Consider the following 12,338-nt stretch of genomic DNA (forward strand, 5'->3'; position numbering starts at 1 on the left):
TGGTTTAGTGCCTAGCAACATTCCAATGTTCGTCTCAGTTGTGGACAGACGCACTCAAAAACGTAAGATGTTCGCATGTGGGGAGGCTGGGGGCCGTTTCTAGGGGAGCTGCTACTTCCTTGGAACTTTTCTGAAAATCTAAGATTATTCCCAAAGTAAGTTTTGCTTAAAAGATTTCAGGAGGCGGGCGCCTGGGTGGCTCAGAGGGTTGGGCGTCTGCCTTCGGCTCAGGTCATGATCCCAGGGTCCTGGGATCGAGTCCCGCATTGGGCTCCCTGCTCAGCGGGGAGCCTGCTTCTCTCTCTCTCTCTCTGTCATGAATAAATAAATAAAATCTTTAAAAAAAAAGATTTCAGGAGGCAAAATTATGATTCTGTACTTTCCTACAAAAATTATTTTAGGAGGGAAAAACCTGTATGTCAGTGGTGTTGGAGGTCAGGAAAGTCAGGTTTAGGACATGGCCTACCCCCCATGCCCTGTTTGATGTGGAGGGGTCCCCCAACATCCTGAGCTTCAGTTCCCTCCTCTGCAAAAGGGGGGATGCAGGGTCTACTGCAGAGTGTGCTTAGGGGGCTGGAAATAAAAAAGAGAGAGATACCCCTCCCCAGCAAGGGTCCCATATCACCTGTCTCTAACTGATCCCATTCACCTGATGGGGTCACTGAGGCTCAGGGGGGGCCCAACATTGGGAGGGAAGATGAGGCTGAAGCTGGAGTAGCTCCCTGGCCTCAAGATGCTCCCTGTCTGAGGGAGGAGGAGACACCACAATTCAGAGGCTGGAGGTCTCTGTCTTCTCCCAATCTAGGGGTTTCTTGGAGCCTAATAAGCAAGGGCTGAGGTCTCTTACAGGCCCCGCTTGCTCTGCGTGAGGGCAACAGAGGGGGGCAGCAGAAGGTAGCTGCGGAATGAATGAAGGTCCACGGAAGACATACAGATGGCCAACAGGTAGATAAACCACGTGCAACATCACTCATCATCAGGGAAGTGCAAATCAAAACCACAAGGAGATATCACCTCAGTTTGAATGACTATTATCAAAAAGACACAAGACAGGGGCGCCTGGGTGGCTCAGTTGGTTAAGTATCTGCCTTCGTGATCCCAGGGTCCCGGGATCGAGCCCCACATCGGGTTCCCTGCTCGGCGGGAAGCCTGCTTCTTCCTCTCCCTCTGCCTGCCGCTCCCCCTGCTTGTGCTCTCTCTCTCTGTCAAATAAATAATAAATAAAATCTTTTTTTTAAAGATTTTATTTATTTGACAGAGAGAGACACAGCGAAAGAGGGAACACAAGCAGAGGGAGTGGGAGAGGGAGAAGCAGGCTTCCCGCGGAGCAGGGAGCCCGATGTGGGGCTCGATCCCAGGACCCTGGGATCATGACCTGAGCCGGAGGCAGATGCTTAACGACTGAGGCACTCAGGCACCCCATAAATAAAATCTTAAAAAAAAAAAAGAACTACAATATGATCCAGCCATTCCACTTCTGGGTTTTTATCTGGAAATGAAAACACTAACTCAAGATATATCCGCCCCCATGTTCACTGCGGCATCATGTACAATGGCCAAGATACAGAAGCAACCTAAGTGTCCAGGGGCGGAAGAATGGAAAAAGAACATGTGGCATATATATATATATATATATAATGGAATATTATTCAGCTATAAAAGAAGGAAACCCTGCCATGTGTGACAATGTGGTTGGGCCTTTAGGGCATTATGTTAAGTGAAATAAGTCAGAGAAAGACAAATACCATAGGATTTCTTGCACACGTGGAATCTAAAGCAAAACAAAATGGAACTCATAGACATGGAGAACAGATTGGTGGTCACCAGAGGCAGGGGTTGGGGGGTGGGTGGAATGGGGATCAAAAGGTACAAACTTCAGTGATAAAATAAATAAGTCCTAGGGATGTCATGTACTGCATGGTGATTATAGTTCATAATACTGTATAATGTACTTGGAAGTTCCTAGGAGAGTAGATCGTAAAAGTTCTTACAAGACATAAGGTTTGTACTTCAGATGGTGAAGGAAAGTAGCTAGACTAATTGTGATCATTTCACAATATATACAAATATCAAATAATGATGTTGTACACCTGAAACCAATATAATGTTATATGTCAATTATATCTCAGAAAAGAAGAGGAAGAAGAAGAAGAAGAAGAAGAAGAAGAAGAAGAAGAAGAAGAAGAAAAGGAAGGAAGGAAGCTGAGTGAGTGGAAGGGCAGCTTCCTAGAGAGGTGGCCCTTGAGCTGGACCCTGAAGGTGGGCTGGATTCTCATGAGCTCAGATGGAGAAGAAGGTGTGCAGATGGAGGAGACTGCATGGGCAAAGGCAGAGTCTGGAAATGAGGGCATGGATGAAGAATGATGGCCATTTGGAGGGGGCCAGAGGAAGCGCCAGGTGGGTGAGCGTACCTGGGGCCAGCTGAGGAAAGGATGCCCTCTTGAAGGTAATAGGGAGCAATGGAGGGTGTGTGAGCAAAGGAGGTCATGATGAGATCTGAGTGTCAAAGAGACTCCAGAGGCTAGCTACAGGGCAAGAGTGGAGGCCAGGCGGGAGGGGTGATAGATGTAGAGATGGTGAAACTGATTTGGGGGTCATGTTCCCTGAGGAGAAGCCTGTGTTCTCTCCTGACCTGGGGAATAAACTCACCAACTTCCACAGGCTGCCGGGTGTCCGGTGCCGGAACTGCACCTCGGCGCAATCCTGGCGGGCTGGGGTCTCCCACTTCAAGAGCACCTGCCCCGCGGACCCAGACACGGTGATGTCGCTGGCTGACGGAGGGTCGTATTTAACTGGGAGCAAAGATGGGGGTTGGGGAGGGAAGCCAGCATATGTGCGAGTTATTGGTCCTGAAAATTTCGGAAAATCTGCCGCACCCAACCCAGGATAACCAACCGAGTCCCCAGTATGTGCATCAGGGAAACCCTTACAGGTTCCATCTAAGCCTGGGATTCTATGGATCAAAGATTCAAGACTGACACTCCTTTGTGGCAGCATTTTGTTGAGGCGGACACTCTTGTGAATTGCTGACAAGAGGATAATTCATTGAATCTACTTTTTTTTTAGAGGACTATTAGGGAAATCTTACTAATTTTTTAGACCCAGACCTAAAAAGAAACATCTATCATTCTTTCTGCATCTTGGTCGTACCATGCCTGATTCTACCTCAGGGCCTTTGCACTTGCTATGCCCTTGTGCCCTCTGCCTGGAACACACTTCTCTACACTTTATTCTTGTTGGATCCTTTTTATCCTTCCAGGCTCAGCTTGAGCTGGAGGCCTCCTTGACCTCCCGGCAGTATCTCCTCATATGTAATAATCATTCCTGTTCATCACTCCCACTTGAATCGGGGCTCCATGAGGGCAGAGACAGGGACAGGACTCCAGGGAGGCAAGAAAGACAAAGTTGTACAAATACACGGTCGGATCCTGTCTTCATCTTAAAATTTGATATTTTGTTCATCACGGATTTTTTTGGCATTAATTTTGATTTTTTTTAATATTGCTTTACAGAATTATTTATGTTGACTACTGAGTTTTTTGGCACCCCCTTACAATTTTGTGCCCAAGGCAGTTTCCTCCCTCACCTCACCCTAATCCCAGCCCAGAGCTGCAAACTGTGTTGGCCTCGCTCATGTCCCCTGTGACTCAGCGTAGCAGAGTAGCAGTGCAAATTCTAGATGTTTTATATGTACGTGGCTGCGTCGTGAAAACAGATATTGAAGACCCAACATGATCCCGGCAGTATTACAGTTTCAGGGAGAAACCGGAAGCAACCGAAGTATCCAGCAGCTGGGGATTGGCGAGGGGACCGTGAAAAACTCTGCCATGTCCCGCAACAATGTTTAATGCGAAAATCATTGGCATTAGCAAGCCCCTGGCCCAAATCTGCGCAGATCTAGGCTCAGGGATCAGCGGCGTCTGCGGGTGAGGAAGGGGCAGCAGGGAGGAGGAGAACAGGGTGCTGACCTGCGCTATGAAGCTTCAGGGTGATCTTAGGCGACTTCTGCGTCCGGTTCTCGGCTCGAGATTCCACCCAGAGCGTGACGGGCTGAAACACAGCTATGCCGTCCTGGTCAGAGAACCACAGGCTGGTGGCTGAGCCCGCGGCGAAGTAGCAGCAGTGCCCAGACTTGAGGCTGCGCGAGGGGAGCGTTGGTGCTGAGTTTGGCGTCCTAGGGACACGCAGCATGGCTCAGCAGCCCCAGCAGAGGGTGCGCATCACATCCCAGCATCTTCTTCTGCCCCTTTGACTCCCCGCCCCCCAGCCTGGGGACTCTATGGGGATCAGCCCTGCAACTGAGCGGTTTGGGGGACCCCAGAATCTTGCAAGATGGGCTGCCACAGGTGGAAGGAAGAAATGAATGAATGGATGGAAGGATGGACAAATGGGTGAGCGGGTGAGGAGGAAGGAAGAACTAGAGGGACCTTCATTGCCACCCAACCTGGATGCCCACCTACATTGACAGCCCCCCCCCCCAAATAGAGTCCTCACCCTCCCTTCTCACATGAGACCCTCAGCCTCCAGGAAGGGCAAGGACCCTGCTAAGGCCACACCTCTGAGAGCAGGGGCATGGGGGCAGGAGCAAGTGCGGGATGACGTGTGGGGGTTTGGGGACTGGGGCGGGGTCCTCACCAGCACCTCAGGAAGTGGCTGACCCCAGCCGCGGGGCCCTCATACTTCCAGGAACATTCATAACCAGCGCTGACTATCCGGTAGCAGTTCAGGTCCCTGGGGCCTGAAGCCGAGCCTGGAGGAGATCCCAGAGGTTTGAGAATGGACCAAGAGTGGGGAGGAGGGCCCTCCTTGCTGGTGCGCACTCGGGATGAATCTTTGTGACATTTAAGTAACCGGGTGTCAACCTCAGCCTCAGCCCACTCCCAGCACCCTCCCTGTACCTTTTCCTCCTGTCTCCTGCCTTCTCCCCTGCTCCCCCTGCTCCACCCACACCAGCCTCCTCACCAGTCCTCAAACACACCGGGCTCACTCCCACCTCCGGGCCTTTGCACATGCTGTGCCAGCTGCCTGGAATGCTTTTCCCCCAGATCTTAACATTCCAGTTTCTCCTTCAGTGTCACCTCCTTGACCACCAGCCAGCCTGAAGCAGCCCCCTCCTCTGTCCCCCACCTTCCTCTGTCTGGTTTCTCATAGCACGTTCTGGTATGCTGTGTGTTTGTTTGCCTTTTATCCACCTCCCACACTCGGCTGTGACCCCAGGAAGTCAGTTGGGCTTGTAGCTGATTCTTTCACACCTAGGACTGTGTCTGCACACAGTAGGTGCTCAGTAAATAGTTCTTGCACAAAAGAATGGACAAAGTGCCTGCTCGGTAGCAGACCCGTGGTGGGGTCCCCCAGGACACCCGAGCTTGGTGAGGACAGGACAGTAGGCTGTCTGAAAGTAGGCTGACAGTAGGCTAGACCTCAGGTGGGCCTGAATCTTTGGCTGGGCAGGAGGGAGCTGAGAGAGGACCTGCTAGGGAAGGATCAGTCAGAACCCAGCATGACCTCTCCCCACAATGGGGAATTGTCTCAGACCTGAGTCTGCATCCGGATACGGCGGGTCCTGAAAACAGCACCCACTGGTACTGCAGGCTTCAGCTGCAAACACAACGAAGAGATAATGACATTCCCAGTCTTTCACTGCATGGGGAAGGGGCTCAGGCTGGGGGCTTGCCAAGCGACCATCCATCCACCCATCCACTCTCCCATCTATGGATTCACCCACCCAGCCTCCCATCCATCCACACATCCAACCTTCCACCCATCCACCCACCATGCATGCATGCATTCATCTGCCCTACTACCCATCCACCTTTCCATCCATCTACCCATCTACCCACCCACCCACCCGCTCATTCATCCACTCATCAACCTCATAGGCTGCTCTTCCAAAGCAACTTAGAATCCCCTGTCCTCCTCCCAGTCTCTGGTCTCCAGCCCTGCCTGACCCCTGAAGGCCCTGAAACCTTGCTGATCCTCAGTTTACAGAGAGGGAAACTGAGGCACAGAGAGGCAAAGTAGTGGCCCGAGGTCACACGGCAGCAACAGCAGAGCTGGAATTAGAGTTCAAACCCAGTCATCTGCAGGGGTCTGGACTCCTTCCCATTCGATTCCACGAGATGGAGAGACAGTATGTGCATATGTTTAATATAATAATATGAGATACACTATAAACATAATCAGTGATCATGTATATCAATTATCTACATACTTTTCCTTATCCTTTTTCTTTTTTTTTTAAGATTTTATTATTTATTTATTTATTTTTAAAGATTTTATTTATTTATTTGAGAGAGAGCACAAGCAGGGGGAGTGGCAGGCAGGGGTAGAAAGAGAAGCGGGCTCCCTGCCGAGCAGGGAGCCCGATGCGGGACTCGATCCCAGGACCCTGGGATCATGACCTGAGCCGAAGGCAGACGCCTAACGACTGAGCCACCCAGGCACCCTTAAAATTTTATTTATTCATTTGACAGAGAGAGAGAGCACAAGCAGGCCGAGTGGCAGGCAGAGGGAAAGGGAGAAGCAGGCTCCCCGCGGAGCAGGGAGCCAGACGTGGGACTTGATCCCAGGACCCTGGGATCATGACGTGAGCCGAAGGCAGACGCCCAACCCTCTGAGCCACCCAGGCGCCCCTCCTTATCCTTTTCTTAGCATTTCTCACAGAACTCCGGGAAGAGAGAAAGATTCAGAGATTCCGCCCATTCCACAGAAGACAAAGTCGAGACCAGAGCGCAGATGCCCAAGTCTGACCCTAGAAGCCAATCTCCCATTTGACAAGAGGGACAGACTGAGGCACAGAGACACAGAACCTACCCCAGATCCCAGGTCCACAACCCTCCACACACTTGCCGCCCAGCAAGAAGAGCCATGGTGTCAGGGTGGGGCACTCACCGCCTCGCCCTGGGAGCAGGAGCAGAAGGAGGGGGACCAGCCTGGCCCACGCCTGCCCCATTGAGCCCACACAGAGGCCTGCAGGCCCAGATGAACTTCCGCCAGCCACCCCGTCCTCGCCCCTGAACATGTTGAAGCTGAGTAAGAAAGAAGACTTAAAAGATTAAAAAAAAAAAAAAAAAAAAGTTAGGTGTCATGGCCCCTCCTGGTGCAAGTCAAACTGAAAGAGAAACCCAGGAAGTCAGCTCGGTGGCGGTGGCCTTATCCCGGCCACAAACCCACCCGTGGGGCAAGTCTGATCCAGGGCCACGGATCTGGGGGTCTATTCTGCTGGCCCAAGCCCTAGCTGGACAGAAGGTGCCAGCCCCATGAGTAGCCAGTGTTCTCCGATGTCAGCTGGGCCAGTCAGGGTCAGGCGCCCAGGAGGCCATGAGGTCAGAGCCATGGGAACAAAGAGGCAGTGTCCCAGGCCTGGCACAACGGGGACGGGGACCCCATGACCCTGCACAGAGCAGCCTTGACTGGCAGTAGGCCAGGCCAGAGGGTGGAGTGGGCTGCAGGACTGATGTGTGTGGCCTGGAGGAAGGGCAGAGACAAAGACAGAGACAGATTGAGAGAAACATAAAGAAAAATGGAAGCGATGGTTAGAAATAGGGCCAAACCCTTGGCCTCCTCTCGAGGATCCTGAGACCCCTACTCCAGGAGACACCATTTATGTGTCCCATTTCACAGATGGAGAAACTGAGCCCTGAAGTGCCCAGACCCCTCGAGTCCCCAGCAGCACATGAAGAGATGGGTTCAGACAGAGGGCTCCCCCTGCCCTGCCCCCGCCGCGAGGCTGAGCTTTGCATCTCGGGAGTAAGCCTCATGCCCCAGCGCTGCGCCACCACCAAGGTTGGCCCCTCCAGGCCTCAGCTACCCCATCTGCAAAATAGGCGATCGTGAGGATAAAGGAGGGCTGGGCTCCTGGCAGGTAATGCCCACAGGGCAGATGATATAATTAATCATTTTGGGGGACCCCCAGTGGCCTTTGCCGCTGTTTCCCAGCCCCCCCAAAGTCAGAGCAGCTACTGGAAAGACACTGAGGGAGGGAGAAAAGTGGAGGAGGGGGCAGAGCTGGACACAGACGCCCCCAGCTCCTTGGCGTCAGGGCTGGGTGCAGGGAGGGGCAGAGGCTGGGGATGTCCCAAGGGGGAGTTCGGAGGGAGGCCCAGAGAAGGGGGCTCTTGAACTCGTTTATGGAAAGAGCATTCCTGGCTGAGGGCACAGCAGAGGCAAAGTTCAAGGGATGCTTTGGGGAACATCAGGATGAACATGGCAGGTCTGGGGCTCCACAGGAGAGACGAAGGTGCTAAGGCAGCCGGGGACCTCCAGAGCCGGGTTGAAGGGCTGGGCTTTCTCCCAAGGGCACTGGGGAACCAAAGCAGGTGTATGAGCAGGTGAGGTGGTGTTTCTACCCTTATCAAAGTCGGGATCTGAAGCTTGCCCCGAGGTTCCCCATGCCAAATCTGCACACCCAGATTGGCCTGCCTGCCCCCTACTCCAGGAAGCCCTCAGGGTGCCTTTATGGGCCCCTTCCTGCTGCCCCAGAAACCCAGCCGGGATATGCCCCTAGGGCTGCCCCACTTTCAGATGCCTCACTAGCTGCAGGGAGGGGGAGGCAGGAAGGACTGGGTTAAAAGGGGCCCCGGAAATCGTGACAGGAGGGACCACAGAATTTCCCCACCCCCTCGGTTTCCGTTTTTCCTCCAGGGCGATTGACCTGTAGTCGGAGGAGGGCTGAGCTTCTTTCCAAGTGGCCACAAGACCCTAATGCCCCCGGAGGGCATCTAAGGAGAATGTTGAAGGGTAAGTAGGAGTTTGCAAGGCAAAAATCTGTTAGTTTGTTTATCAAACACATTTGTAGGCATCATTCACCAATAAGAACATTTTTCATTCATTCAGCCAGAACTTTCTGATGCCTCCAGAGGATCATTTGAGGATGGTTTATTTTTTTTTTAAGGTTTATTTATTTATTTGACAGAGAAAGACTCAGCGAGAGAGGGAACACAAGCGGGGGTGGGGGGTGGGAGAGGGAGAAGGAGGCTTCCTGCTGAGCAGGGAGCCAGATGCGGGGCTCCATCCCAGGACCCTGGGATCATGACCTGAGCCGAAGGCAGTCGCTCCACTGACTGAGACACCCAGGCGCCCTATCTCATCTCTTCTTATAAAGACACCACATAATGGATTAGGATCCACCGAAATAACCTCATTTTGCCTTACTTACCTCTTTGGAGACCCTATCTCTGGGGCACCTGGGTGGCTCAGTCGGTTAAGCGTCTGCCTTCGGCTCAGGTCACGATCTCAGGGTCCTGGGATTGAGCCCCGCATCGGGCTCCCTGCTCTGCGGGAAGTCTGCTTCTCCTACTCCCCCCCACCCCCCGCTCGTGCTCTCTCTCCCAAATAAATACATAGATGCTTCTCCCTCTCCCTCTGCCCCACCCCCTTGTGCTCTCTCTCAAATAAATAAATAAAATATAAAAAAAACCCATAAAGGCCCTATCTCCAAATATAGCCACATTCCGAAGTACGGATGATGAGGATTTCAACATACAAGTTTTTGGAAGAATGCTACTCAGCCCATAACAGCGGCTGCTTTGGACAGCCCATAACAGTCTGGCAGTTTTTGAAAAAGTCTGAAATAAAGAGTTACCATATGAGCCAGGAATTCTACTCCTAAGTGTAAACCCAAGAGCACTGAAAGCATATGTCCACACAACAACTTGTGTGTGAATGTTCATAGCAGCACTATTCACAATAGCTAAAAAGTGGGAAAACTCAACTGTCCATTAACAGATGAATGAAGAAACAAAATGTGGTCCATCCACACAATGGAATGTTATTCAGCCAGAAAAAAGGAATGAAGCACTGATTCAAGCTATGACACGGATGAACCTTGAAAACGTACTGAGCGAAGGAAGCCAGACACAAAAGGCCACGTGTTGTAGGATCCCATGTATATGAAACGTCCAGAACAGACAAATCCGCACAGACAGAAAGCAGATTGGTGGTTACCAGAGGCTGGAGACGGAGGATAGTGACTGCTCATGGGTAAAGGTTTTCTTTTAGGGTTGATGAAATGTTCTGGGATTAGATAGTGGTGATGATTACACAACTCTGAGAATACGTTAAAAACCACTGAATGGTATTCTTTAAAAAGGTACATTTTATTTTTATTTATTTTTACTTTTTATTAACATATAATGTATTATTTGTTTCAGGGGTACAGGTCTGTGATTCATCAGTCTTTTTTCTTTTTTTAAAGATTTTATTTATTTATTTATTTGACAGAGAGAGACACAGCGAGAGAGGGAAACACAAGCAGGGGGAGTAAGAGAGGGAGAAGCAGGCTTCCCGCGGGGCAGGGAGCCCGATGCGGGGCTGGAGCCCGATGCGGGGCTGGAACCCAGGACCCTGGGATCATGACCTGAGCTGAAGGCAGATGCCTAACGACTGAGCCACCCAGGCGCCCGTGTGATTCATCAGTCTTACACAATTCACAGTGTTCACCATAGCACATACCCTCCCCAGTGTCCATCATCCAGCCACCCCATCCCTCCTCCGCTCCAGCAACCCTCAGTTTGTTTCCCGAGATTAAGAGTCTCTTATGGTGTGTCTCCCTCTCTGGTTTCATCTTGTTTCATTTTTCCCTCCCTTCCCCTATGATCCTCTGTCTTGTTTCTCAAATTCCACCTATCAGTGAGATCATATGACAATTGTCTCTCTCTGACTGACTTATTTCGCTTAGCATAATACCCTCTAGTTCTATCCACGTCGTTGCAAATGGCAAGATTTCATTTTTTTGATGGCTGCATAATATTCCATTGTATACTATACACAATAGAATAAAAAGGTATATTTAAAATAAATAAATAAGGGGCGCCTGGGTGGCTCGGTCGTTAAGTGTCTGCCTTCGGCTCAGGTCATGATTCCAGGGTCCTGGGATCGAGCCCCACATCGGGCTCCCTGCTCCGCGGGAAGCCTGCTTCTCCCTCTCCCGCTCCCCCTGCTTGTGTTCCCTCTCTCACGGTGTCTCTCTCTGTCAAATAAATAAAATCTTTTCTAAAAAAATAAAAAGGTGTATTTTATGGCGTGTGAATTATATGTCAATTTTAAAATGTGTATGAGAAAAACAAGTGTTGTCAGGGTGTCCTGTATTTTTATGTGCTCAATCTGGCCATTGTAATTTGGTAGGAGCCTATAAGAACCTCAAAGGCAACTGGGCCCTCTCTAGGGTTTCCTACAGCCTGAGAAGATACTGTAAGGCCTACGTCCAACAGTGGAGTAGCCAAGGGAACCTGAAACAAGAAAGGCAGGCTCATGTAAGGGCAGAGTCTGATACTGTCTTTATTTGAAATTGTGATGTTTAGTTCATCACACATCTTTTGCATTAGTTGAGATTCTTTAAACTATCGTATTAAAATCTTGTGTCTCTTGGGCGCCTGGGTGGCTCAGTTGGTTAAACGACTGCCTTCCGCTCAGGTCATGATCCTGGAGTCCCGGGATCGAGTCCCGACCCTGCTCGGCGGGGAGTCTGCTTCTCCCTCTGACCCTCCTCCCTCTCAGGCTCTCTCTATCTCATTCTCTCTCTCAAATAAATACATAAAATCTTTAAAAAAAAATCTTGTGTCTCTTAATTACTGATATTTGTGGGCTCCCTTAAATTTTGAATGGAATTCACCTCACCCTACAACCTGTTGCGTGCCCTGGGCACATTAATTAACTTCTAGGAGCCTCAGTTTCTTCATCTGCAAAATGGGGATGATAATGTTCTCTTACTTCTAGGAGGAGTCATTGAAAAAAAAAAATGTTTTCATCTTGGCTGGGGGGTAGGGTGGGGCCTGGAAGGGCGGTCCGGCGATCCAATGGAGGCGGGGCCCTTCCAGGAGGGTTCCGAGGGAGGGGCGGGGCCAGGCCACATCAGCTGACCGGCTTGACCAATGGCGCGGGGCGGCGGGGCTTGGCAGGTTGGGGCGGGGCCGGGGGCGGGCCGGGCGGTGCGGACTAGCGGGCCATGGACGAGCCGAGCCTCCTGCGGCGCCGCGGGCTCCAGGTGAGGCCCCTGCGTGGGCGGGCCGGGGGGCACAGCAGAGTAGACCTGGCCTGGGTGCCAGGGGCGGGGCTTCGGCGTCCGGAGAAACTGAGGCGGAAGGCGGGGCGCGCGCTTCGGTCGCTCCTTCTGCCCACCCGCTTCTCAAAGTGCTTTTTGCCCGGCGGGAAGGGGATATACCCCGTTTGGCATATGGGGAAACTGAGGCTCCAAGCGCTAGCGTGGGAGAAAGGGGCTGAGGGCTGCGCCCCTTCCCACCAGCTGCTCTAATAATAATATGAGCAACAGCAGTCTGCGCGCTCACCATATGTTCATCCTTGTCTTAATCTTTTTACTAGTGATATATTAATATTAATTA

General features: G+C 51.5%; 2 protein-coding genes across 12 annotated transcripts in view; one reads left to right on the forward strand and one right to left on the reverse strand.

Moving 5' to 3' along the window:
• Positions 1 to 7,269, reverse strand: part of IL12RB1 (interleukin 12 receptor subunit beta 1) — a 31,983-nt gene extending 24,714 nt beyond the window's left edge. For 3 of the 10 annotated variants that reach the window (XM_027586587.2, XM_027586589.2, XM_027586595.2), the window contains exons 1-5: positions 6,814 to 7,269; positions 5,536 to 5,598; positions 4,636 to 4,750; positions 3,969 to 4,174; positions 2,650 to 2,792 (exon numbers count right to left, since the gene is read on the reverse strand). In XM_027586587.2, coding sequence (XP_027442388.2) covers positions 2,650 to 2,792; positions 3,969 to 4,174; positions 4,636 to 4,750; positions 5,536 to 5,598; positions 6,814 to 7,021 — 735 coding nt within the window. In that variant the 5' untranslated portion in view covers positions 7,022 to 7,269. Of the gene's footprint in view, positions 1 to 2,649; positions 2,793 to 3,968; positions 4,175 to 4,635; positions 4,751 to 5,535; positions 5,789 to 6,813 lie in introns of those variants that run through there. The other 7 variants (XM_027586593.2, XM_027586597.2, XM_027586592.2 and 4 more) reach the window with 6 other exon arrangements.
• Positions 7,270 to 11,907: 4,638 nt separating this feature from the next.
• The window catches only part of MAST3 (microtubule associated serine/threonine kinase 3), a 38,715-nt gene continuing 38,284 nt past the window's right edge, over positions 11,908 to 12,338 (forward strand). For both annotated transcript variants that reach the window (XM_035728780.1, XM_035728781.1), the window contains exon 1: positions 11,908 to 11,983. In XM_035728780.1, coding sequence (XP_035584673.1) covers positions 11,945 to 11,983 — 39 coding nt within the window. In that variant the 5' untranslated portion in view covers positions 11,908 to 11,944. The remainder of the gene's footprint in view (positions 11,984 to 12,338) is intronic.

The sequence above is a fragment of the Zalophus californianus genome, chromosome 1 (genome assembly GCF_009762305.2).
Source record: "Zalophus californianus isolate mZalCal1 chromosome 1, mZalCal1.pri.v2, whole genome shotgun sequence".
Lineage (NCBI taxonomy): Eukaryota > Metazoa > Chordata > Mammalia > Carnivora > Otariidae > Zalophus > Zalophus californianus.